Source organism: Trematomus bernacchii, unplaced genomic scaffold (assembly GCF_902827165.1).
Source record: "Trematomus bernacchii unplaced genomic scaffold, fTreBer1.1, whole genome shotgun sequence".
NCBI classification, from domain to species: domain Eukaryota; kingdom Metazoa; phylum Chordata; class Actinopteri; order Perciformes; family Nototheniidae; genus Trematomus; species Trematomus bernacchii.
This window is the reverse complement of record NW_022987564.1, coordinates 20,069,464-20,095,106: the sequence shown is the minus strand read 5'-3', so window position 1 is coordinate 20,095,106 and position 25,643 is coordinate 20,069,464. Positions and strand designations below refer to the sequence as shown.

At 38.9% G+C, this 25,643-nt stretch overlaps 2 protein-coding genes across 2 annotated transcripts; both read right to left on the bottom strand.

Annotated features, from left to right (window-relative positions):
* Positions 1 to 104: 104 nt before the first annotated feature.
* On the bottom strand, positions 105 to 5,235 carry LOC117478036 (trypsin-2-like). Its single transcript, XM_034124901.1, has 6 exons — positions 5,196 to 5,235; positions 4,410 to 4,560; positions 2,398 to 2,654; positions 1,651 to 1,787; positions 868 to 969; positions 105 to 435 (listed from the first exon to the last, which is right to left on the bottom strand). Exons 1-6 carry the CDS (start codon positions 5,233 to 5,235, stop codon positions 388 to 390), a joined length of 735 nt encoding a protein of 244 aa, XP_033980792.1. The 3' UTR covers positions 105 to 387.
* Positions 5,236 to 6,189: 954 nt separating this feature from the next.
* On the bottom strand, positions 6,190 to 25,134 carry lipea (lipase, hormone-sensitive a). The gene is made up of 11 exons (XM_034124900.1): positions 25,096 to 25,134; positions 22,904 to 23,148; positions 21,544 to 21,828; positions 19,664 to 19,754; positions 19,414 to 19,559; positions 19,141 to 19,326; positions 17,374 to 17,526; positions 16,366 to 16,510; positions 15,058 to 15,285; positions 8,272 to 8,663; positions 6,190 to 7,073 (listed from the first exon to the last, which is right to left on the bottom strand). Exons 1-11 carry the CDS (start codon positions 25,103 to 25,105, stop codon positions 6,804 to 6,806), a joined length of 2,151 nt encoding a protein of 716 aa, XP_033980791.1. The 5' UTR covers positions 25,106 to 25,134; the 3' UTR covers positions 6,190 to 6,803.
* Positions 25,135 to 25,643: the final 509 nt, after the last annotated feature.

Below are 25,643 nucleotides of genomic sequence, written 5' to 3'. Positions count from 1 at the left end.
TGTGTGTGTGTGTGTGTGTGTGTGTGTGTGTGTGTGTGTGTGTGTAGACTACATATGTATATATATATTTACACATTTACAATATACCATTCAGTTTATTCAGTTTCATACTGTTACTGCACATTTATATTAATTTATACTTTAACAATGTTTATTCTTAGCCCTATATGTATACTTTTCACATTTAAAAAACAACCTGTGCAACCAGTAATAGTTTGATGATTATAGAGTCATTCCAGGAACAGCATTTGGTTGTTACGCATGATGATATTTTACTGTCGTTGTTAAAACATGCTTCACAGTCAAATACATTCTTAAAAAGCCTAGACATACTTGTAGAAGGATTAAGAGTGTTGAAATAAAAAAAACAGCGTTAGCAGAAGGACTTCAGTGAGAGGCAATAGTGGCGTGGATCCAGTCAGTGAACTGGCAGACCTGTGGAGAATACAAGGAACATCACTTTTAGCTGGTTCAGTTTACACTTATTGTGACAATGACTGTGCAAAAGGTCAGATAGAAATCAGGCACATTCAATCAGTAGGATGTTGCACTCAGATAAAAAGGTTATAGCGTCATTTGTGTAAGATAGCAAACATCTGAAGATAAAAGGTTTGTGTCCCCAGATATTACATTTAGAGTTTGACCTTCAGATATGACTGATCACACCACAGAGCTGAGCTTTGCAATGACAATTATTGATATAACTTCAATTAAAATTGTAATAATGGCACGTGACCGTCTGAACAGCAACTCGCAACAAAACTAACAACAAATTCAGTGTCGAAGTCTCATAGTTTTTTCAAGTATAGTTAATTCAATAAATGTTCAACCAGGTACTTTTACGCTGAGAAAATTGAGTGTACCCACCTTGGCGTAAACCCCGGGGCGATTCTCTTCAGCACAGCCCCAGCCCCAGGACACCACACCCTGGAGCTCCCCGTTACACACCAGAGGGCCACCAGAGTCTCCCTGAAAAATTCAGAAATGGCAACAAAAATGTGGGGTCAGGCTATTAGTAATGATAGTAGGAACAAGTAAACAAGGAAAGTACAGTAAGAATGTGTTTACAATTTAAACTAAATCTGGGGAAAAGAAAGCTTGGTCTGTAGGGTCCTGACTTGGGAACCATAGGGTCACCCACCGGTTCAAGTCCCCGAACAAACCAAGTATGAAGAGTTAGCTGATACTTCAAGAGGTGCCAGGTCACTTCCTGGGCCCTGCTGAGGTACCCATGAGCAAGGCACCAGACCCTCACACTTCTCTAATGGAGCTGTAGAGTACAGCTGCCAACTGTTTCTAAATAGGATCGGTTAAATGCAAGACTACATTTCAATTTGAGTGATGACTAAAAGAGGAATTATGAGATTTGAATCCTCCTTTTCCGTATTTAAAAATAAATAAATAATAAAACAGATGAAAGTACAGGTCAACAAAATAGTGCATAGGACAGTTCAAATATAATATTACAATACATTTCAATTGAAAAACTCAGATAACACTCAATTGATGTTGGCATGACTGGTTTCTTAATATACATCTAATTAGACCACAGTTAACTGGATTATAGCAATATTGGAGGAACACAGTTGTTCAAAACAGAATAAAACATTCAAATGGACTAATTGTCTAATGTATATTTCTGTGCTGTACCTGGCAGGAGTCCTTGCCTCCCTGGAGGAAGCCGGCACAGAACATGGAGGAGGTGATCCTGTCGGGGTAGGAGCTCTCACAGTCCTGCTGCGACAGGATGGGCAGGTCCAGGCAGTGCAGGCACTTCGTACAGCCGACTGGACCACAAACAAGAAGAGAGACATTTTATATGGCCTGATCATGTCACAGCATTCAAATGAGCAGAATCAGTTTTATTGAATACATATCAACAATTAGACTCTCAACAATAGTTTAGTATAATACATTTCCCTACAGGAACATTAAAAGTATATCTGATTATTTTACCGTAAAAAATTGCTTAACATACATGACATATTGATATGTACAGTACCTGCATGTGTGTATATGTCAGTTTACAGTTGATTAATATATACAGAATTTATAAAAATATTTATTGAAGAGATCTATGACCTGTTTAAACTACTAATAACATTGGTTGCACGTTTTGAAGAAAACAAACAATTGCCATTATTTAACTGACATTGCAAGTGTGATATTTATATTATTGGAAGGATCGATAATTTTAACACAAACACATTTTTTAATACGTTTATAAAATACGATGTGTAGGCCTGGACATCTATGCATCTTAATTTTGAATAATATTTACACATATTTTTGAATATTGCAATTTCGATTCAATTTCAATTAATTCTGCAGCCCTACTGATAACTAGTAGGAACTGCACTATAACAACTTTTTTATGGATCTCATGGGCAGACTTACAGGGGCTCTGGGTGGCCCCCCAGCCAGAGACCAGGCACTGGGTCCCTGCAGGGGCACAGCTGCTGGGCAGGGCCATGGGCCGGACATACTCATTAATCTTTGCTGGCTCGGCTAGTTTGATCAGCATGATGTCATTGTTGATGTTGTAGCGGTCGTAGTCGGGGTGGCGGATGATGACGGCAGCAGCGATGAACTGCTCGGGGCCGTCCTTGTAGCCGATGTGGTGCTCCCCCAGGCGCAGCTCGATGTCCTCCCCCCTGAGGGAAGGGAAGTGGAAGAATCACACATGCACTGGAAACATGTAAACGTTGACTTTAATTACATGTATTATGTCAACAGATTTCACACAACTGTTCAAGGTAAGGGTATTGAAAGCAACACTGTTAAGTTGAAATAACTTAGGTTCAACTTAATATTATTGCTTTACCTTATACAGTTATGTGAAATCTGTTCACATAATACATTTGATTAAAGTTAACGTTTCAGTTTCTTCAGTTTGCAGATGAAAAAAGTAGTTCAGTAGAATGATGTTGCAGAACCAGTACCTAACAAGGGATCGAACAAGTACTGAAATATTTCTCTGAAGTAAAAGTAGCGATAATGCAGTGTTAAATTACTCACAAGTAAAAGTCCTGCAGTGAACATTTCACTCAAGTAAAAGAACCAAAGTATTTGCATCAAAATGTACTTTGAGTGCAGAACAACCCCATTTCAGAATCAAATATATGAAATAACTGTATTTAGTGATGGAAGAAGTATTCAGATTACTAGCATTTATAAAGTGTAAAGATCCTCTGCTTCAAGTCTTCAAGTCTTGCATTTAAAATGTTACCTGTTAAGTAAAAGTACAAAGGTATCTCCATCAAAATATGATTGAAGTACGAAAAGTAAAAGTACTTGTAAATGCATAGTGGCCAATTTCAGAATCATATACATAATGCAGTATCAAATGACTGCATTATGATTGATGATGCATTCATGTGTTCATTACAGCTGTTAAATGTAGGGCTTATTTGAATACATATTTGAGGTTCTGATATTTTAACCTATGATTATACCAAGTATAAAAACGACAAGTTTATTTATTTTTTTGTATTAACTAATAAACAGCATTTTAAAAGTAACTAGTACATTTAGCTGTAAAATAAATGTAGTGGAGTAAAATGTACAATATTTGCTTCCAAACGGAAAAAACGTAATGTACAAGTACATCACAATAGTAGAGTAAATGTTACTATTCACCACTGATTGTATTATAATGATCGATGCATTAATGTGATCAACATTAAAAAAAAATGTGGCAATTATTCAAATGACTTGATATACTGATTGGTAGCTTGACTTCAAATAATACATCATGATTTATATTCTGAATTTATAATCTCATTTGCAAATTATTTAGTGACAAAAGCTGTAAAATATATGTAGTGAAGTCAAAAGTACCTGCTTCCAAATCAGAATCAGAAACAGGTTTATGCCAAGTACACTTTCCAGGAATTTGCCTTGATGTATAAGGTGCATACATAAACACAGGTAAAGAAGATAAATGTAGAAGGTGCATACATAAACACAGGTAAAGAAGATAAATGTAGAAGGTGCATACATAAACACAGGTAAAGAAGATAAATGTAGAAGAAAACAACCACAAAAAAAATGTATAGAAAAAATATTTAAAAAAACAAACGATTATAACTTTGAGATATAGAAAATGATTTACATAGATATACCAAAAAACTACGTACCGTACAGTATACTACATGTATGACAAAATACTCATAATAAAATAAAATAAAATATGTCCAGCATTGTTATGAAAAGTAGATGTGCAGATATTAAGAGAGATAGCTTGAGTACAAATGGGCACACATATTTGGAGGGTTGTGCAAAACTGGCTGTTCTTAAATGAAATCAATAAAAACAAGATATTGTTAGCTTAGTGTGTATTAATGTAATGAATTGTAGTGCAGTGGAAGGTAGGTCAAAGTTGCTTTTCACCACTGTGCCTAACTCACTTATAGCAGTGAGCAGCGCTGAGGACCCATCGCTCGTTGATCAGGGTCGCTCCGCAGTAGTGCCAGCCGTTGTTGAGGGATACCTGCCAGGGGACAGAGTGGTCCCTGCACTCGTACCCCCCCACGATCTTATCATCAAAGCCCAGGGCAGCTGAGTGTGAGGCAGTGAGGGAGAGGAAGGGGCACACAGAAAACATGCATGAAAGAAGCAGAACACACGCCCTGATTAAGTCTATCAGCTGTGATTGTAATACAATTCATTTACTCGAATATTTGGTACTATTTTGACATACTTGTACTTTACTTGAGTGTTGTTAAATGTAATACTACATGTACTTTCACCTCCCCTACATTTAGGAGGAATATCTCGTACTTTTTTAACACTGCTACATATATTTAAAATAAATACCAGTTCATTTGTATATATTAAATCACATGATATGCTTACATTTCATGTGATGACATATTTTATTTAAATAAAATGTAAATAACGTGAATTGGCTCACATTTGACAAACATTAAAATGAATGTATTTGTTTGTGATAAAAAAAACAGTACTGTTCGATAAGACGTTAAAAGAGCCATTCTGCATAACAAGTACTTCAAATACTTCCTGATCATAGTATTTCTACTGTGAACTGCACATTGTTGTTAGCCTGTTATTTTAAAAACACATGAACATTGTCTTCGTCCAGCAAACCCATGACTCTGACAATTCTAAAATGGACCATGCAAAGGAATTTTTGAAACCTATCCAGCAAAAGCTTTGTTTCCACTCAAACTTACCATTGGTAGCAACCAACAGGAGCACAGTGAGGAGCAGCATGGTGGCTGTGGTGTAAGGGAGGTGGCCCATTACCTCCTCACTTTATAGTGGCTCTGCTTACCACGTCAACATCAGACAGCTGATTAAAGGGAATGAAACACATCATGTACCGTATGGGAACTCGGACATCTGCGACGACCGCTTATCCCGTATGGTGGGAAATGTAAAGCTGCGTTAAATAAATAATGTAATTCTGCCAGGGGGGGGGGGAATGTGTTGCAATGTGGTTATTCTGTCAGTAATTGAAGGCATGTGTACAGTAGTAATAACCAGGACATTCCATTTAACATGGATTTGTTTTTACAAAGATTCTTCATAATGAATGTTAAGAGTAAGCGCAATTTATGGCATAGTGGACTCAATTAAGATTTCTGATTTACTCTAATCTAAAAGGGTCAGGAGGTTCATCCGGTGACTGCCAGAAAAGGTTGTGAACAGAGGACATAACACATTTGCTGCTAAGCGGAAATATTTCGAAAAGCCTAAATGGAAACTATTTATGGGCTGGATTCTTGATTCATGATTTTTTTAGCCCACAAAGAGTGAAGGTGAATGAGATCCTTGGCTCCTCCACTGGGCATGTGTCCTTTTACCATTTGTATTTATACTCTGTGTGTCAGAGCAGTCGGGACAATAGGAACATTTTAAAGTATGTAGATGACTGTTATTGTCTCCATGTGACATGTCTCCATGCTTTAATGTTCAGAAAGCTCTTTCTCATACTGCCTGTGCTGCAGTACCTGTCTGAAACCAGAGCCCAGTCTGCTCTGATTGGTTAGCTGGCCGGCTCTGTTGTGATTGGTCAACCACTTAAGAGATGTCCTGCTACCCAATCGAAGTGTGAGTTGATTGTTTCATGTTTTTACTAGTGGTTTTGGAATGTGATGGAGCATGCGGTACCAAATCTACCTTCAGGTACAAATAAATAACCTGAACCTGAATAAGCACAAGCAATCATTTTTTACTGTTTTGATTTAATTCAGGGTTAAATATTTATATCAACAAATATAATAATGAATTTACAGTACAACAAGTTACATTCATAACCCAGATCCACAGGGTGAAGGCCTCCTTTTAATATGTTGTAAACACGTGACTACTACTAACACTGGCAATAACCAGATTATCTATTTCATCCTTATATTATACTATTCATAATAATAATACAGTGCATGTGGAATGTTTTCCCTGTGCAAGTCAACTTGTTTGTGCCGTAATGTAGGCGAAGCTCGTATACTTGGAGCAGCTCTTTAAAATAAAGGCACAATAGCCTTTTTTTACAAGAAGAAATGAATCAAAAGGCTGGTTTTAGTGGAGTCTGATATATCCTCAATGTGCGTTTGATCTAAATCTAAATCTTTTTAGAAAAATACTCCATTATTTCACCATTTGTCATCATTTAGTAGCTGTTTCTTCTTGATCGTTTCAAGTGCAGCGTGCCTAAGCTTCCTCTACTTATTTCTTCATAATTCTCTCCTTTTTCTAAAATGTATTGCTTGTCTCCCACCAACTCATGTCAGATCTCTTTTTCATCCAAGAACTACAAAGTCCCACTCATGGCTGATAAATCAGCCCGATGATGGACTGCTACTCTGATAGGTCTCTTCCAGCTTTGGCCGTTTGCGGAGTGCAGGCTTCTGGTCTTCCTGCTGAAAAATGGCCCTCATTTGCTCCACGCACATCTCCGCAGCGCCCTCCGTCTCCTTGGAGAGCTGCGACAGGCTGAGGAAGCCGTGAGGCAGGTCCTCCACCACCGTCAGGCTCACAGGCTGGCCCATGTCTCGCAGCTTCTTGGCAAACATCACAGAGTCATCCAGCAAGGCATCCAGAGCTGAGGCCTGCGAGGACACATGGACCAATCAGGAAACAAGCAATACAAAAAACCTCAAACCTAGTTCTATAGCCATTTGTACTGATATATCTGCAATAAAGTAATATCAGCCTGGAAGATTTATTGGTCTAGCTCTATAATAGAATTAAAACAAGTTTATGTATTTTACAATACTGCAGACTCTATTTTTGTGTAAGAATACATTTAGATTTATTTGGTGATTTTGCAGTTTTCTGGAAAAGGCAGTGCTACAATGCTGGAGTAGTAACCTTTCCTGCTGGATATCTCATTGAATATTGCATATGCATTGGTAGAACAGCTATATAGGAAAGGAAATAGGAAAGCTCTCTCTCTGAATTGGCCTGTGATTGTACAAGTTCTAAAAAACAAGGTCACGTGGAGGTCAAGAAGTGTAGTTTTCTGTAATTCAACACTTCTTGAATTATAATCGGCTTAAAGGTTTTTATTAAAAAATCGTACAGATTGCCCCTATAACTTCATCTAGAATTTGTATGTGCCTCTGCTCAAGTCACACATATTATTATTATATTATTTTAAACAATAAAAATGAACTTCCGTGAACTATTTTATTTTATAATCGCACAATTTTACTCTAACTTCTTATGTTTGTATGCATCTTTTTATTCTATGTTCTTTTAATTTGTCTTTGTATTTATTTGTATTGAAAAATAAAGCAACTGTTACAAAACCTATTTTCCAAATTTAACAGAAAATAAATATAATAAATAAAAGTATATTGATTCAATTCAGGAAAAACTCTACAATAAAATACCAAATATTTGTATTACAATAAACAAGTTATTATGCAGCACATTTCCATGGCTCCTGACATTTCTGACCACATCAGCAAATACATTTCTCTTTGATTTGATCTTCCTACTGCCCATTTTTACTTTGGTTTGTATACATATTTTTGTATTACCTATTTTAATTAAATGTTGTCTTTGTATTGTTAATTGTATTATGAAAAAGCATGTAATTCTAATAAAATATGATAAAGAAAGTATTGTGATTCTGATATTGATTGACTTGGGGAACTCTGAGCTTGTGTTTGTGAATACCACATGGGAGGCGTTTCAATGGGTTCTTCTTGTGAACACAGTGAACACCACCCACCCCATTTGAAAGCAGCAACAACCTCTCTCTCACCCTCAGCCTCCCTCCGCTCCTCCCCCCTCTCTTACCACGATGTGCACAGGCGGCAGGCCTCTCAGCAGCTCGTCGGGAGACAACAGCGGCGACACAAACGGGTTCCTGATGATGGGGCAGGAAGTTGGGTTCACAAAGGCCAGGCACTCCGAGCGCAGGGGCTTAAAGCCCTCTGGGTAATCCGAGTCACTTCCACAATGAGGTGTGGAGGTGAGAGAGGGTGTCCTGCCAGTTTCATCGCTCTGATAGCTTCTCTGAGAGGACGACAGTGAGCGTGCTCCGCCGGTGGTCCGCGTGGGGTCCATGAAGGACTGGATCCAGTTGGAGGCCCCCTGAGTGAGATCACCCAGCAGCACGACGGTGTCTCTGCCCAGAGCGCTCAGACTGCTGCTCTCCACTGCAGGCTGCACCGTCTGACTGTCTGTGCCTGGGAGGGAGAGGATGACGTCATGTGTTAGACAGAAAACAGAGACGTGAGGGAAAGAAAAAGGCAACATGAATGTGCCTTTAAGGATGCGACCACGGATCATTTATGTCTAAAGTTTCTCTGTTCACTATGTAGATGTGTCAGACTAGAGCTGCAACTCACTACATATTTTCATTACCGATTCATCTGTCAATTATTTTACATATGTTAGAAAAAAGTTGAAAGATTCACTCCCATATCAAAACCAGGTGATATCTTTACTTGACTTTATTTAAGGTATTTATTGAATATGAAAATAACAGCAATGAAAACAGCCTTTTCAGCTATTTTTTGCAACTACGAAACAGTTTTCGAGCAAATAATCAATTATCAGATACATTTTTGAAGCTCTATGTCAAACGCAGATAAACTTAGCTGTATTTTAGGAGTTGTTTTTTTGTAGTCAAAGCGTCCTTTACTACTTGCATGAATAAACATGGTTACATTTCGGTGGCAAATGAACAAAACTAAAGAGAAAACAATATGAAAAAGAGATGAAAACTACTGTACTGTACACATTCAGTGTGTTTAAGAGGGCTCTGCAATACATCCTGATTATATTTGTTTGTTCTCCTTTACAGTAAACACATTGTTTACATGGCAACAACATGCTGTCATTACTCAGCCTGCTGTACTCATACGGAGGCTTTTTGGCTACAGATCATCTATTTTATCCTTGAATATAATTGAAAATAATATCCTATCTTATACAGGCGATAACATTTTTAGAACATTTGATAGACGGGATAAGAAGTTACTTAAATCAGCTAATTGTTTCTATGTGTGGGTCACATCATTAGACAATGCTGGATTACACAGACTGTTCACACCAAATAAAGAATCAGTCTAACCACAAAGCTTTCATGCAGATGTAAAACCATAATCCTGTTGACTTGCTTTGGGAAACAAAGCACTGATTGGATTTTCCGCTGCTTACATAACACCACTTTCCTCTCAAAACAGCACATAACAAGCTTTATCAAAATCAGGGAAATGCCACACATTGAGTGTCTCATCGTTTCAGCGTCATGTAACATGGCTCAAAGCAGCCAACACATGGCATTTTCCATATCATATGCATATATAGGCCCTGCCACTGGTGCGGATTTATGACTCCTAAAAAAAGACCACAGTCAGATCAGTGACTCCAGCACATATGTGACCAGAGGCCTGTACTACGAAGCTGGATTTTCGCTTAGCGGGCTAACTTCAGGGAAAACTCTGGCTTTCCGGTCCTACGACGCTGGTTCTCTTTTTAGCGGGCTAGATCTCCATGGTAACTTATGCTGAGCGGCTAACCTGGGGGCTATACTACGAATCAAGATTTTCGTTTAGCAAGCTAACTTCAGGGGTTTGCGGTCCTACGAAGCTGGTTCACTTCTTAGCGGGCTAGATCTCCATGGTAACTTATGCTGAGCGGCTAACCTGGGGGCTATACTACGAATCAAGATTTTCGTTTAGCAAGCTAACTTCAGGGGTTTGCGGTCCTACGAAGCTGGTTCACTTTTTAGCGGGCTAGATAACTTATTCTGAACGGCTATCCTCCGGAGCAGGATAGGTTCCAGGATAAAAGCACTGCCTGCTGACCAATCAGAGCTCAGTGTGCGGAGTTTAAAGCGATCAATTCATATGACAGGAGGAGAAAGGAAATACAGTTTAAACTGCCGTTGCAGGAAAGACGACCGGCCAAAATCACCGACTGTGTGAACGTGAAAATTAATAGAATATCACCTCCCATCTTCAGAGCAATCTGGCTATTATAACATTAGCGTTAAGAAAGCTTACTTAAATATCTGCCACAACATAAGTAACCGGATCAAAGTAACATTACGTAGCCTAAATGGGGTACGTCTGCATTCGCAGTGCCGCGCACTGCGAGTGCAGACGTACCCCATTATCATTCATATCACATGATATCACATCATAATGTATCATATATTTCCTTATCTGAGTCAGCTTCTTGAGCCGTATCTGGCCGTGCAACACTCACAGTGTCACATACTGTATGCAGAAGTGTTATTTTAAGCAACACATTAAGTTGACGAAACACTCGAGTCAAATGTAATTAAAGTCAGATCCACTCGTGTCTTAGACGGGGCAGCAGTGATATCATAAAACTGTTAATGAACGTATTCAAACACTTTTTCTTTTACCAGCTGTATTCACCTTGCAGCTGCAACTATGTGGCTTTTATCCTGGATAAAGTGTTTAAGTCATGGATGTTTAAAGTTTAACGTCTTCATATTTGTCTAATATTAGTTGACTTTTCATTCAGGAAATATATGACGCGCTGCGCTGTCAGTACACGGCTTGTCCATGTTTGTGATTGGTCGAACACTCCAAATACAACCCCTTTCATGTGAACGCGCACCTAACTAGATAGGACACGGCTGGCTTTAGCAATCGAGTTGATAGCCAGCGTCGTAGGACCGTTTAGCGAGAGCGTTTTTTTTTTTTGGATTTAGTCAGCCGGATAACTCAAAACATATCCAGGATATGTTGAACTAGATTCGTAGTATACCCCCCTGCTCCGGAGCAGGTTAGGTTGCAGGCTAAGAGATCAACTCAGTGAAAGCACCGCCTGCTGACCAATCAGAGCTCAGTGTGCGGAGTTTAAAGCTATCAAGTCATATTACAGGATAAAGGAAATACAGAAAAACTGCCGTTGCAGGAAAGACGGCCGGCAAAAATCAACTGACTGTATGAACGTGAACATTAATAGAATATCCCCTCCCATCTTCAGAGCAATCTGACTATTATAACATTAGCGTTAAGAAAGCTTACTTAAATATCTGCCACAACATAAGTAACCGGATCAGAGTAACATTAAGTACAGTCCGCGGCACTGTGAGTGCAGACGTCGATGAGTCCCATTATCATTCATATCATATCACATCATAATGTATCATATATTTCCTTATCTGAGTCAGCTTCTTGAGCCGTATCTGGCCGTGCAACACTCACAGTGTCACATACTGTATGCAGAAGTATTATTTTAAGCAACACATTAAGTTGACGAAACACTCGAGTCAAATGTAATTAAAGTCAGATCCACTCGTGTCTTGGACACAGCAGTGATATCATAAACCTGTTAATGTACGCATTCAAACACTTTTTCTTTTACCAGCTGTATTCACCTTGCAGGTGCAGCTATGTGGCTTTTATCCTGGATAAAGTGTTTAAGTCATGGATGTTTAAAGTTTAACTTCTTCATATTTGACTAATATTAAAGTTCACTTTTCATTCAGGAAGTATGACGCTGCGCTGTCAGTACGCTTGTCCGTGTTTGAGATTGGTCGAATGCTCCAAATACCACCCCTTTCATGTGAACGCGCACCTAACTAGATAGGACACGGCTGGCTTGAGCGATCCACTTGATAACCAGCGTCGTAGTACAGTTTAGCGAGAGCGCGTATGTTTTGGATTGGGTCGAAATCAGTCGCATTGACCCGAACACACATTTTGAGTTGTATACACTGTTGGAAAGAGGAGATTCCTAGCTTTCTAATGATATCAGGATTGTTTTTGTACTCCAAATATTAAGCAAAATATGTCACATTATACAATGACTGTCACCGAGTCATCATTTTGAGAAAAAGACCTTCAAAGTTTCCTCTACTCTGGAATCCATCGATCCGATTGATTATTAGCAAATGATCAAAATACTACGGAGGGAAAATATTTTCGTTTGGATTACTGGTCTGGGGGAAGCTCGCGAGAGTGTGTGTGTATGTATGTGTGTGTGTGTGTGTTTGTGTAATTTTGCGTTTGTGTGTATTGTGTTTGTTTCCCGGGGAAAACACTCACGAGAAACACCGGCTGTTGTTATGCCTGCTGTGACGTCAAGTTACTCCGTTCTCCGCTTGTAATTATGCCGTTAATAAAGTTGTATTTATCATCTGAATTTGCCAAAACAAGTTTAATATTCTGAAAGCCAAGACTTTGTTTATTTGAAATCAGATGAAAACAAACTGTCACGGACCCTGCCGTGTTATCTATGATTACTATACGCCGGAGGGAGGGGAAACAGCGCTGCGGAACAGCAGGGTGCGAGTGAGAGCGGTCATCTTCCCTTTACAAGCTTCAAAAATGTATTTATCGTGTGATTTTGGAAATAAAAGTTTCATATTCTGAAAGCCAAGACTTTGTTTATTTAAAATCAAACAAAACACCCGAACCCCGAAAAAATAGTTTTTTACACAAATCCACGTTTATTTTGAAATGAGCCGTTGCGACTTCCGACTGATTTCGATAGAGCGGGTCACATATGCATAAGTTGCTTACAAGAAGACTTGTAAGTAAGAATGAAGAACATTGCATAAATGATAAATACCATTGTTTTATGAAAATAAAAAAGGTCCTGCTATGCTTTCTGGGTTTTCCCTTTCCTGTAGTGTGTTATATAGATGTGTGTGCATGTAAATGGTCTGCAAAGGCTGACATTTACTCAGTGACAGACATATCAGAGGTTTCCAGCAATACTACGTATAATATAAGGCTGACAAACAGACCACGGGTTAATACACAGTATATATTTAGAGTAGGAGTGATCATGGCTTTGACAGTACGGGTAAGCAGGTTGTTAATTATTATCATCCTGTTTTCCACCCACATTATCCGGTTTAAGCATAAATCCCTCTGAGGTTTTATTTTCTGTTCCAGTGGCACCGGAAAGTGCTCTTGTGTTAAAGGGGACCTATCATGCAAAATGCACTTTTGTACGTCTTTTATACATGAATACGTGTCCCCGGTGTTCCAGGGAACTCACCAAGTGTCAGAAAACACAACCCTCTCTATTTTCCTCCATACCCAAATCTCTAAAAAAGGGGCTGCAACGGATCTGATACAGACTGATCCAGATTTGAACACTGTCCTGACGTCAGGACAGTGGCGCTACGGCTATTGGGCCAACTCCACCAATCAGGAGGAGACAGCCACGCAGGGCTCTCGACTAACTTTTTTCACCATCCTCCCGGAACCGTCCCGAAATACAATCTAAGCCGTCCCGAAATTAATGTGGACCGTCCCGAATTTAAAATATTTGTTTTTCTACATTATCATTAGTTAAAATCATTCAAAGTGACCTTTAACATAAATAAAACATCATACAAATCATTAGATGATAATTCATCAACCTTTTTATTTGAGTCAATCAGTCAAACACATAAACAAAGGCCAAATATATTTAAAAAAAACACACAAGCGAGAAAGTTGCTCTAATATTGAATCCAATCAAGTCCCATCCGATTAACAACAAAATCCAACACTCTGTCCTGAAGACAGAACCCAGAGTAACCACTAACCAGGATGACAGTCTGTAACACAGTCAGGAGACCTTTACAAACTGCCCCGCCCCCTCGCACACAGGAGAGAGCTCTCTCGTCTGGATTGGAAAGATCGAAAATAAGATCGAAAATACATCATAGACGCATTTTGTAGTCTTATTGCATATTAGAAACGGAGTTGGCGAAACTAAAACTGCAATATAATGTTCATGTAGCAATAATACATATGACATATATGTTTTAAATGTCTCTACCACTGTCTTTAATAATTCCGGCCCGGGGCCCGTTTAATACCGGGGCTCGGTACCCATCCCTACATGGGGAGAGGCGCAGCATATTGCTAAGGACTACATGCGATGGAGATTTCTCATCTCAGCTGCAATGACATGTCTGGAAACCCCCTCTCGGGTGCCCCATGCATAGCGCGCCGTCAAAAGCTGCTTCATAAGTTAAGTTTCGTTTCTCCGCACCGCTCCGGGGTAAAAAAATGGTAGTTACATCACAGCTGTACGGCTGGCTGACAACTGTAGCTATACGTACTGTGTGTGTGTGTATTTCGCGGGTTGCTAAATGCTTTGTATGTCTTTATGTTGACAAGGAGGTTTAATAACTGTGTGCTACACAAAACGTGCAGTCAGTTTCATTTTCATCGCCGTGCGTAGTAGAGTTAGCAGGGTATTTTTATTTTAACTCTCGTCCCAAATTCGTCCCAAAATTAATTTGTATCCTCCCCGACCCGATTTTTTTCGGCCCCGGGGCGACGGGAGGTCCTTAAGCTCGAGCCCTGCAGCCACGGCCATTGCCGTTCGAAAGCGCTGGAGACGCTGTAGTACATATGCCAGGCCTGTAGATGGTGCTGTTCTCACTGAATCAACCCTTGCATAAACAGAGCTAACATTTTTCAAATTGAGCGAAATGAGGCATGGCTAAAATGCATGATCTGTTTGGTATTTTGAAAAAAAAAAGTATAAATATGCCTTATATAGGTATGGTCCTACACTATATTATTCAAATATAGCATGATAGGTCCACTTTAAATGAAGTGTGAAGCAGCACACACACCCACATACCTGCATAGGCATTGATGCACTTTGTGAGAACACCCAGAGGCAACAGCGGGTCGATGAGCGTGAGCAGGCGGGAGGGCGAGGCGTCAGTGGTGAGCAGGGTGGCGGGGTAGGCAGCCATGATGCCGTCGGGGACTCGGATGCCGCTGGATATGGCCTTCATGGACACGGTGATGCAGAGGTTCCCTCCAGCGCTGTCCCCCGCCAGGCAAACACGCTCTGCTGTGGAGCCTGAGGCACACACAGAACTGTTACAACCCAAATAATGATGAGCCTTTCAGCCATATATATAAGACACGTTGTGTGGTAGCCATTTTGATCCAAATGATGGTAGCTGAATATATATGTTTTTTTTTTATTGTTGTTGCAATGCCTGGTTCAGATGCAATATTACACTAGGGGCTATTTTGACTAAGTTGAAAATGTGAAATTCTTTTAAAATGTTAATTATTTGAAAATATGTCTTTTTTGATCAGTTTTTTGATCAATATGTTTTTATTCAAGCACAACGGAGTAGACTTAAATCTTGTTTTTTCTTTACCACAATGTATGCAAGTGCAATTTTCAACTGCACTGTCACATTCCTATCGAGCAGCCGTGATCTAAATCGTTTTACACAACCATTTCACGCGAAACAATAAGTTAATATTTAGGAATCCCTGCGTTTCAATATGTATTATCAGTGTAAATTCAATTATTTTTTATTTAAGACAGTTGGTTGGACAAAAAGTCACTTGGTGATGTCATTTGTTATATTTTAAAGATGAAACAATAAATGAAAACAAAATCAGCAAATTAATATACAATACAAATTCCTTTGAAACAGACAAAATACCATTAATCCTTAATCCTATCATTATCAGTTTAGTTTTTAGGTCTCTATTTGTTCCACCTTTTCTGCATGGGACTGGGCCCAGATGACCCTTTCCATGTTCCATATACTGATAGTGTACAAATAACAGTTCACATGCTGCTTTGAGTACATAATGCGCCCCTCCTCCAACCACTATCACCTCATACAAAATTGGTACAATCTGTGCATATGGAAAGTGAACATTTGTAAGGGGTGAACAACTTCTCTTTTGCCCTCTTTGAACAATACATACTGTATGATCACATATATGCTTAAACCTCTTACAATTGATGGCAAAAAATACAAACACACCCTGAAATCTCGAGACTAAAAATAATTCCCTTCCTTATAAGTGACAATCAATTTACGTTCTTTGTACATATGAATCTGTTTAAACCAAATACATTATTCTCCCTACGGGTTTAGTGTATGGTCTCAGTGTGAGGCTGTGCACGTACCCAGCAGATGGCAGTTGTTCAGAGCCCAGCAGTAGGCGTAGAAACATTCCTCCAGAGCTCTGGGGAAAGGCGCTTCAGGTGACAGAGAGTAGTCCACGGAGAGAATGGGAACATTGAGCTCCTTCGACCAAATCCGGAGATAATTCTGATTCAAGAGAGCAGAATAATGAGGTATGATGTAATGCAAACATGCTTATTAACAAATATTGGGTTAAAACATCAATTTGTGGATTGAAAGATCGGCTTAATGTGCTTTAAATTACTTTTATTAGGAGGGGATTACAAGTATTATACATCGTGGTAGTACTAGCCTTATGTAAAACGTATTTGAGTCTTGTGTGTTTTGTTTTTTGTGCACTTTTGCGTAATTTCCTCTATAGTTGCCATCGTTATTATTATTATTTGTATTCAGTAAACAGTTTTAGCTTGCTGAGAGGGTACGAGTGGTAGGATGTATATCAAGGACGAGTAAGAGAACAGATGGTGGGAAAGGGGGGCCTTTGATATTCTGTACATTATAGTAGGGCTGCACGATTTGGAAGAAAGTAACCAATTGCAATTACTTTAACTCATCGCGATATTAGAGGGAATGACCATTTTTTAAACATTATTCACATTGTCATTTAAATATGAAATAATAATAATAATAATAATAATAATAATAATAATAATAATAATACATGATACTTGTATAGCGCTTTTCTAGAAACTCAAAGACTTTGACAGAGAATAAAAAAAAACAACAACGTAAATGTTGTAAATGAAAATGATCATGGACGGATTTCTTAAGATGATTTCTACCAAATACAAGTTGGCCATGACTTGTCCAGCTTCATAAAACTGCATATTGCACTAGTCCATATTGACATTTTGATAACATTTTGATTCATCATATCAATTTGTTATTGATAAGGGGATTATTTTTTAATGTATTCCTGAATATTTTGAACATTTGACAAAGATAAATCCCATGAGATAAGCTAAGATTAACCCCAGCATGTGCATTACCTCATGGGATCTGGAAGTCTGGGCCACAAAGCCCCCCCCGTGGAAGTGGATGAGCAGCCAGGGGGAGCGGGGCTGCTTCTGCACCCAGGGGAGCTGAGAGGCTGTGATGGGGGGAGGATCGTCTCGAGAATAACTAAGCAGCTCTTCACTCTCCTGTAAGTTAGAGGATAGGTCATCATGTCATTATCAATAAAGGACACAAATCAATAACACATTTTCCCATATGTTTGACGTCAAAATATAAATCTTTAAACCTTCAGAATATTTCTTTTTGTTTTTGTATCAGAAATAAAATACTTTTTCTTTTCCCGTCTTAGAAAAGACACATTTTTCGGACATATATATTTTTTGTAATAACGAATGTATGAACACTAGTGTGTATTTAACATTTATTTTAAAAAGCTTGGGCTTACACATACAACACAAATAATGTAGGTGTAATTCGCATAAAATAAGGCTTGGATTTGACATTATTTCAAGCATTTACATTTATATACGTGTGTATTTGTGTTGAAAACAACCAAAGTAAACTAAATTAACTAAACATAGCATGAAAGTGGATGCTGAAATGAAATGAATTTATCAAAGTAGTGTTTGTCTAAGTCAGGGGTGGGGAACCTCTGGCCCCCGGGCCGTATACGGCCCGCGAGACCATTTGATACGGCCCTCGAGGTAATTTATAAACACACGCACATTAAAAAAATTAAATAAATCTAGACCGCAAAAGAATTAAACAAGCGAGTGCCTGTTTTTCCTGGCCAAGGTCAGGGTCCTTGAACACAACACGAGCCAAACGTGTCATCTGACAGGGGTGCAGTTCTGAAGGAAAGCACCAGAACGCCGCTCCGGCACTTCAAAAATGGCAGTACCCATAAGGAGCCGTACACATGCCGCAGTTTTTGCGTGGCTGTGTCTTTAGTTGTAAGCCCAGTGGCGATCTGTTCATCTGTCATACTGATCATACAGTCAATAACTTTGTTGTTATTAGCATCTGGTTAGCTAGCTATGCTAACGAATATAAGAAGCTTTTTCTACAACCAGTGAGGTAAAGGCACATCTTTATATGATCATTATAGTTATACAAAAATAAGAGAATAAAGTAAACAGGTATAAAATACTATGTAACAGTAAAAAAAAAGTTGTTATTAATAAACAAGAATACAGTTTGAAAGGAGAGTGATTTGTAAAATATCCATAAAGAAAAAGAAAATCTGCTTACAGTTCTGTTTCATATGGGTGTTGAGAGATGTATCTATAGATCTCTTAATGTTGCTCTCAAAGTGCACCAGATTAATGCTTTTAACTTCAACATTTAAAAAAAAAAAATCTTCCCGGGGGAGCATGCCCCCGGACCCCCCATAGAGGAGGTTAGGTCCCCCCCCACTTAAATCATGTCCACATGGATAGCAAACTAAATACATTTGCACACATCTTGTGTCCATATCTTTCTGTCTTGGTGGTCATGCCACAACCGTGCACGTGCGTGCATGCGCGAGTCATGGTAAGATATCTGGATTAAGAGGTTGCTTTTTCTTTGCACAGCATGAAAGAAAGGCAAAATTAATGGGCTGAGATTTTAGTTTTTTTAAGCAGAGGTCAATAATTTGTACGGCCCTCGGAGGATGTTGAAAAAATTGAAATGGCCCTTGAGAGGAAAAAGGTTCCCCACCCCTGGTCTAAGTAATCATTATTATTGTCTGCAGATGAAGCTATGTCTGATTCCTATCTGTTTCCCTGAACACGTTCCTCTCCCCTGTGCCGCCTCACCTGTCCTACTCGAAGCTCATGGGAGATGAGGCGCATGTGGACCGGCCCGGGGCCCGAGTGGGCTATGGGAGGAGAAATGGTGGCTGTTAGTCTGGGGTCCGAAGCCAGGGGAAGGCGCAGAGTCACAGGAGGCACAGTCAGGGTCAGGTTTATCTGCACCGGGCTGGAAGCTATTCTGCTGAAGCCCTGCACAGAGAAAGACATGCCGTTAAAACATTAAAGAGGATTTTATATCATTTGAGAGCCAATAGAAGAATATTTGCCCCTGCCTACTGTCAAAAGGCCGGACTCTGTGAGGTTCCAGAAGGACTTCCAAAACTGCATGTTCAGGTTCTGGGTGATGCGTTCAAACTCAGCGCCCCGCAGCTCTGGATCCATCACGTACTTCCCTGATGTGAGAAGGGAAAGGGCGGCCAAACCTGGAAGAGGAGGGAGGATTTTAAGCATGAAATCATCTGAACAAGGCACAACGGGACATTTCATCAATACATAATGGAGAGTAATGAAAGAAAAGAATACTTACCCAAGCCAGACTGCTGTTTACCAAATGTCTCTCCATATGAAACCATGCTAATGACAACGGTCTGGAGGAACGGTCGGAGAGACGGTGAGAACTGTGGAAAGAAACATTGAACCGTTAATAATACAAGCTTTAGCTTCATATAATATAAACAAGGGACATACTGTATACTTTCTTTTAATGAAGCCAAAACAGACTAAACTTAAGAACAGATTAGAATATTAATATTTACGATTAATATTTATATTGAACTGGTTGTTAGTGAGAGGTGCTCATAGAGTGGCGAAGTCACGCCCATCTACTTCCGGTCCATGGGACCTTATTTCGGAAAAATAATGTATTGAAGTCAATGGAGAGAGAAAACTTATCTTTCGATCCCGTTTGAATTGTGCCATGAATTACACATATGATGTTTGTCAATCTTAAAAAATCATTTCCATGTCAAAAAAGTCACAGTTTGTCGTAAAACTGTTGAAATATAAGACTATGAAAAATACGCAACTAGAAAGACTACAAATCCCAGAGTCGCGTAAGTGATGTCACAATTGTTTTCCTCCACTAAAATAGAGATAGCTAAGATAAGATAACGCCATATAGATATAATCTATCTATATGGCGCTGGCTAAGATAAGATAACTTTAACAAGATGCCTGTGTGCTTAGTACCAGGTTGTTATTATACCAGCAATGGGTCTTGCTCGTTCTTTTGCTTCCCGTCTGATGAAAGGACCAGGAGTGGCTGGATCAAGTTAGCTACCTAGCTAGTAGCTAGCACGTTAGTTAGCATTACAGCCTTGTCATTTTTATTAGCCTTAACATGAAGTAACATTAAGTAACCCAAAATGTTAAACAGTAAGAGTAGTAGTCATATTTCGTGAACCCTTTGAAGAGTACTGTCACCGGTGTGATCATTCTATAATACACAATTTAAGCCCGGGGGAGAAATGCTAACGCTAACGCTAGCGATCTTTTCTACTTCATGCTATCTGCACAAATGGTTGACATTAAACATTAAAACGACCAGGCAGTTCAGAGAGAATCAAAGGAAGGCAGGCAGGCAGCTTTGCATGACATTCTTCAGGACGTGTTTCATTGTGGTGATAGTGAGGATAGTCAATCGTTGTGTTGACAAGACAGTAGTGACGGCCATCTTGGTGACGTGTGTTGTTGACCAGAGATGTAGTTCATTGAGCGTTTCACACAAACAAATGTGTTACTTCACAGTTTTACGACACATTTTTTTTTTTTTGACTTGCAAAATTATCTTTTAAATTGACAAACATCATATGTGTAATTCGTGGCACAATTCAAACGGGATCGAAAGATAATCTTTCTCTCTCCATTGACTTCAATACATAATTTTTCCGAAATAAGGTCCCATGGAGGTCCACCGGAAGGGGAGGGACTTCGCCACTCTATTGAGTGATCAGAACAATCAGGAGGCTTGAATAAAATGTATTTCAATCACGTTTAGTTGAAAAAAACCTACTCTATTGGACGGAAAATTTGACTAAATATACACAAAGCAAGGTTATAATAAATTATTTATATTTCATTAAATTAAATTAGTAAATTAAATTAAAGAAAATCACAATAATGAATATGTTTTGAATTTTTGAATTTATATTTTAGTGTTGACTTTTAATTAAATATACAGAATACATGGTTGAAGAACTAAAAATGATGGCCATAATGTTAAAATATTCAAATTTGGGAATACCCTTATATTATCACACTCAAAGTAGTTTTAACAGAAATGATTTATTAATTGTACTTAATTTACCAGGAAGTTTGGGTTTTAATTAACCAGGAAGTTAATGTTCTTTCTTAAAGTATAATGTTTTTATTTAGTTTTAGTGATTCATTCAGTGTTTGCTGTCTGACCTGAAAGCCGAGGCAGCGTCCGTAGAAGCAGGCTTTATGCATGGAGCTGTACTCCTGCACGAACCTGCCGCTCAGGTCCCCGTCCTGCAGCGCGTACAGCTGGCCGTACTCGTTGTCGTTGAGGAGCCGCTGGGCGAGGTGGAGCAAGGCGCGCAGCTGGCACAGAGCGCTGCTGTACGCCTCCATCTCTGAGGCATTGTGGTCCGCCCTGAAGAAGGCACTGTTGTAATTAGAGGCAATGTAGCGTCCCTTGTGAATGATGTGCAAAAGGCAAGACAGCAACACCTGGAAGAAAGAAAACAATAATAATATATCTTCTCCTGAGAAGGTAGGTAGGGTAAGGATAAGGGAGATATTTTCGTTCAACAAACCCAGAACAGTATTTGTAATCAAAGCTTGAAATAGTGAAGGTTTCTCTGTGCCTCAGAGCTCAGTTCTTGTTAACAAATTATAAATAAAAGAGTCAGTCAGAGTTACAGACAGGATTGGGAGTTGATGGTACTTTTGCCAAGAAATGACATCAGTTTTATTCAACACAACAAAGCCAGGGACACAGTATTTTTTAGTATTCAAACAACGCCTCCCTTTCAAATATCTGTTTGTTGCAACAATAACACAACATCACATTCCATGCATTTAATATTATTTATTTATAATTGTTAGGAACCTTACTTTAACAGAAGCAAATTGGGCATCTGCTGGGTATTTTTTATTGGCTGTGGATTTTTTTGCATGACTAAACACTATGTTGTGTGCTAGGTATGTTGGATCGGACCACAATAAACTACAGTTAAATGTCCATGTTGATTAAAAGTAAGGCTTGGAATTGAAGAACCTAAATATCACATCAAAAAAACTAAAATGTTCTGAAGACGTACGTTTTTTTAAATGATGAATTACTCAAGTTAAGCTACTAAGATGTTCACGCAGTATAACACCTAAGCTACAAATGATCCAATTAGTTAGTGTTGTGTAATTATATACTGTACATTATCTACACAAAGTGGACCATTTTGGAGAAAGCTGCAATGATAAAAAAACATTTGTTATTCCTTACTCATATCAAAGTTCACTTGTTGCAGCTTCTCATAAATTGAAAACTTAAATATTTAAATTGTTTCATTATTTTCTGACATTTTAAAGACCAAATAATAATGAAATGTATCTAGAATAAATCTATTATAACGAAGAATTATTAGTTGGATCCCTAATTGTTATAATAATGACTATGAATGTTAGATGTAATGCCTTTAAAACACTAACAAAGAAGAAATAAGTGAAATACACAACAACACTTTTTGCATGAAGAGAGTAGAGAGGATTCACAGCTCAAATATGAGCGCTGAGGGGTCAGTCGTACCTTCACCAGTGTGCGGTAGCCATTCCCCGGCGTTTGTGCGTCAAAGTCATAATGGTGGAAGACGGCGGTGAAGCTGCCGACCACCGGCTGCAGGGCCTGTCCGTGCTCCTGAATCTGTCTCAGACACGTCACCAGGCGCTTGGCAACAGCGCCGTACGGCAAATCAGATCCACACAGAAAAGCAATGTTGTCTTCACATACCGTCTCCAAGGATGCAAACACAATCTTGTAATCCATATCTGAGGCTGCGAGAGAAGGACAGACAAGAGAATAACTACTTCAACCTCCTTTATATCTGCCTCTGTGGCTCTCAATGCAGACATGTGATGTGAAGAAAAGATTTCCTCATGACCTCATCTATTGCAGCAAAGCTCATTGCTCTGGAGATAATAGTCTTGTTATCTGTTCATTAAGGGGTTGAAGTTCTATAAAGCCTGAACATAGTACTTTGGAACAAGGTCAGGCAAGACTAGCTGACTGTGAAAGACTCAAACACTGGAAATTATATAAATGACAAAAAAACTAAACAAAAGATTGAACATCAACTACAGGACTCCACTTTTTTCAGTTTTACAAATGTACTTGAAAACATGTCAACAAAAAAACACTGAACAAACACCGATAGAAAAAGGCATAGGAAGCAAGGATATGTATATTTTGTCCTTCTATGTTAATCCAAAACAATATGGTGTTTTATTTTTATTTGGTATGTCAGCTTTACCAATTGCTCTTGCTCTTTCCGTGGACGCTCCTTTTTTTAATTCTTATTTTATGTCCATTATAACACAAAGACAGGGACAAGATGAAATGACTGGATGTCTTCCTCAAACATGCATATCCATCGTAAGATTGATTGCAAATACTGAAAACCTCTACATCAAGAAGCCTGCCATTTTTATAGATAATTGACATAGTCTGATCATAAATAAACATGTAATTTGTCCTTCTTTGTAGCATTCATGTTGTCTCTAAATGACAACATATCATACACAACGGACTACATATTTGGGATGACATTAGTCCTACAAGCTACATTAACGCCATCACGTAATGTGAAGACATAATGTGCAGCAAAAGGTCTCTATTGTGTCAATAGCTGCCGTCAGCAAAAATTAAACAGCATTGGAGCACAGGCTAGGCTGTAATCAGAATACTAAACACCAAATAAATAGTATCATTTCTAAAAATGTTCAGTTAATTTAACTGACATGGTTGTCTCACTATGTGTTTATCTAAATGTCGTCTCAAAGAGTTTTCCACACAGCTAGAAGTATAATTATGTTCTCTTGATCACATTTCCATCAACTTCTTGCCCTGAAAACAGTAACATTTAAAAATACAGGATATGAAGAATATTAAAGTCATGCTTAAAAAAACACCAAATGTTTGTCTGTTTAAATCAAATACATTATAATAGACTGGTTTCATTTTTAGTTACAAAGTCCATGAGTTCCAGTTTTGTTTTCAGTTTCTGAGGAATAGGTTATATCAGGCTTTGGCCTTAATTACAAATTAAAAGAGTCACATAACATAATAGACTTAACAGTAAGTAAGAATATTGTTGTCTTTTGAATACTTAGTCATTACTTAGTCAGTCCACGAGTTTTGAGCTTTCTGTTTTGCATAACTCAGTAGGCTACTTGATTCCTTTTGTTCCCATCCTGAATCTCACCATTTGCCCTACATAAAAAAACATGGTTGTCCTTCAGCAAACCCTTCAAAGCTCAGAGACGTTTAACAAAAAACAGCTGATGGTGACGTAAACTGTCAACAGGCTCTCCTCTGTTACTGTCCGACACAGGGATCAGTTTCCAGCTCCACAGATATCAGCTTCTCATGCTGGTAAAACGCCTCGCTTTAGCTTTGGGAGCATTTTCAGGCTTCTTTCGCTAGCTTCTCTACATTCCTTTACACAAACGTCACTGTTTAATTCTTCACTGTTTTAGCAAATTACCGAGCCCATGTTAGCTACAGCCGGTGACACATAACTTCACCAACACAAGTTGGACGAGTTCAAACAGTCGTACACCTTGTTGCTCTACCTTTTTACAGCCGTGTACAAACGTTAAAATACAACGACATAGCTTCATGTTTGTTTCCTAACATCTAACGCCACCACAAACCGCCATGAATGTGCGTAACACGACTTATATATGTATGTTTGTGCGTTGTTTTTGATAGACTTCACTCACCGACGCGCATCCTCCTCTTCCTTGATGTTTCTGACAGAGCCCCGCAGAATTCTGGGTAACGTCATGTAAGCAGAGCGCAAGTCTATGGAAGGCCAAAAGTGCCATAATATGCCCGTTTATTTCGCCCGTTTTTTTGTAAAAACGGGTGAATATTCACACGAATATACGGACCTCCGCAAAAATACGCGTAAATATACACGCGAATGTTCGCGCGGTTTTTTATATGATAATGGGCCCCTCCTTCTGATTTCCATAGCCAATAAGGTCAAAGTTTCTGTAACCAATCAGTGAAGAGTAAAGCCACACCAAAGCAATCTGTAGATGAAAAGTTCCTGACATTGTGAGGTTGTGCTGTGAATTGTATATTATTCCAGATTCAGGGGACTAAGTATTAATTTGCCTTTGAATATAATCAATATATCAATCAATATATCAATATAACCTGCCTTCATTGTCTTTTAAAATAAAATCGCCTTACCCTTTTCCTTAACCTGTTGTACACCGCCCCCCCGGTACCGGGTTGGAAAACCGCGTCATCTGCAGGAAAC

Excerpts from the sequence above, each read along its gene's own strand:
- LOC117478036 (XM_034124901.1), bottom strand. The coding sequence starts at position 5,235 with ATGCTGCTCCTCACTGTGCTCCTGTTGGTTGCTACCAATG. Across the intron at positions 4,561-5,195 it reads CCTGTTGGTTGCTACCAATG|CTGCCCTGGGCTTTGATGAT; the intron begins GTAAGTTTGAGT and ends CCTCACACTCAG. Across the intron at positions 1,788-2,397 it reads GGGGGCCACCCAGAGCCCCT|TCGGCTGTACGAAGTGCCTG; the intron begins GTAAGTCTGCCC and ends TTTGTGGTCCAG.
- lipea (XM_034124900.1), bottom strand. Across the intron at positions 19,560-19,663 it reads TAAACAGCAGTCTGGCTTGG|GTTTGGCCGCCCTTTCCCTT; the intron begins GTAAGTATTCTT and ends CTCCTCTTCCAG. Across the intron at positions 15,286-16,365 it reads GAACAACTGCCATCTGCTGG|GCTCCACAGCAGAGCGTGTT; the intron begins GTACGTGCACAG and ends TGTGTGCCTCAG.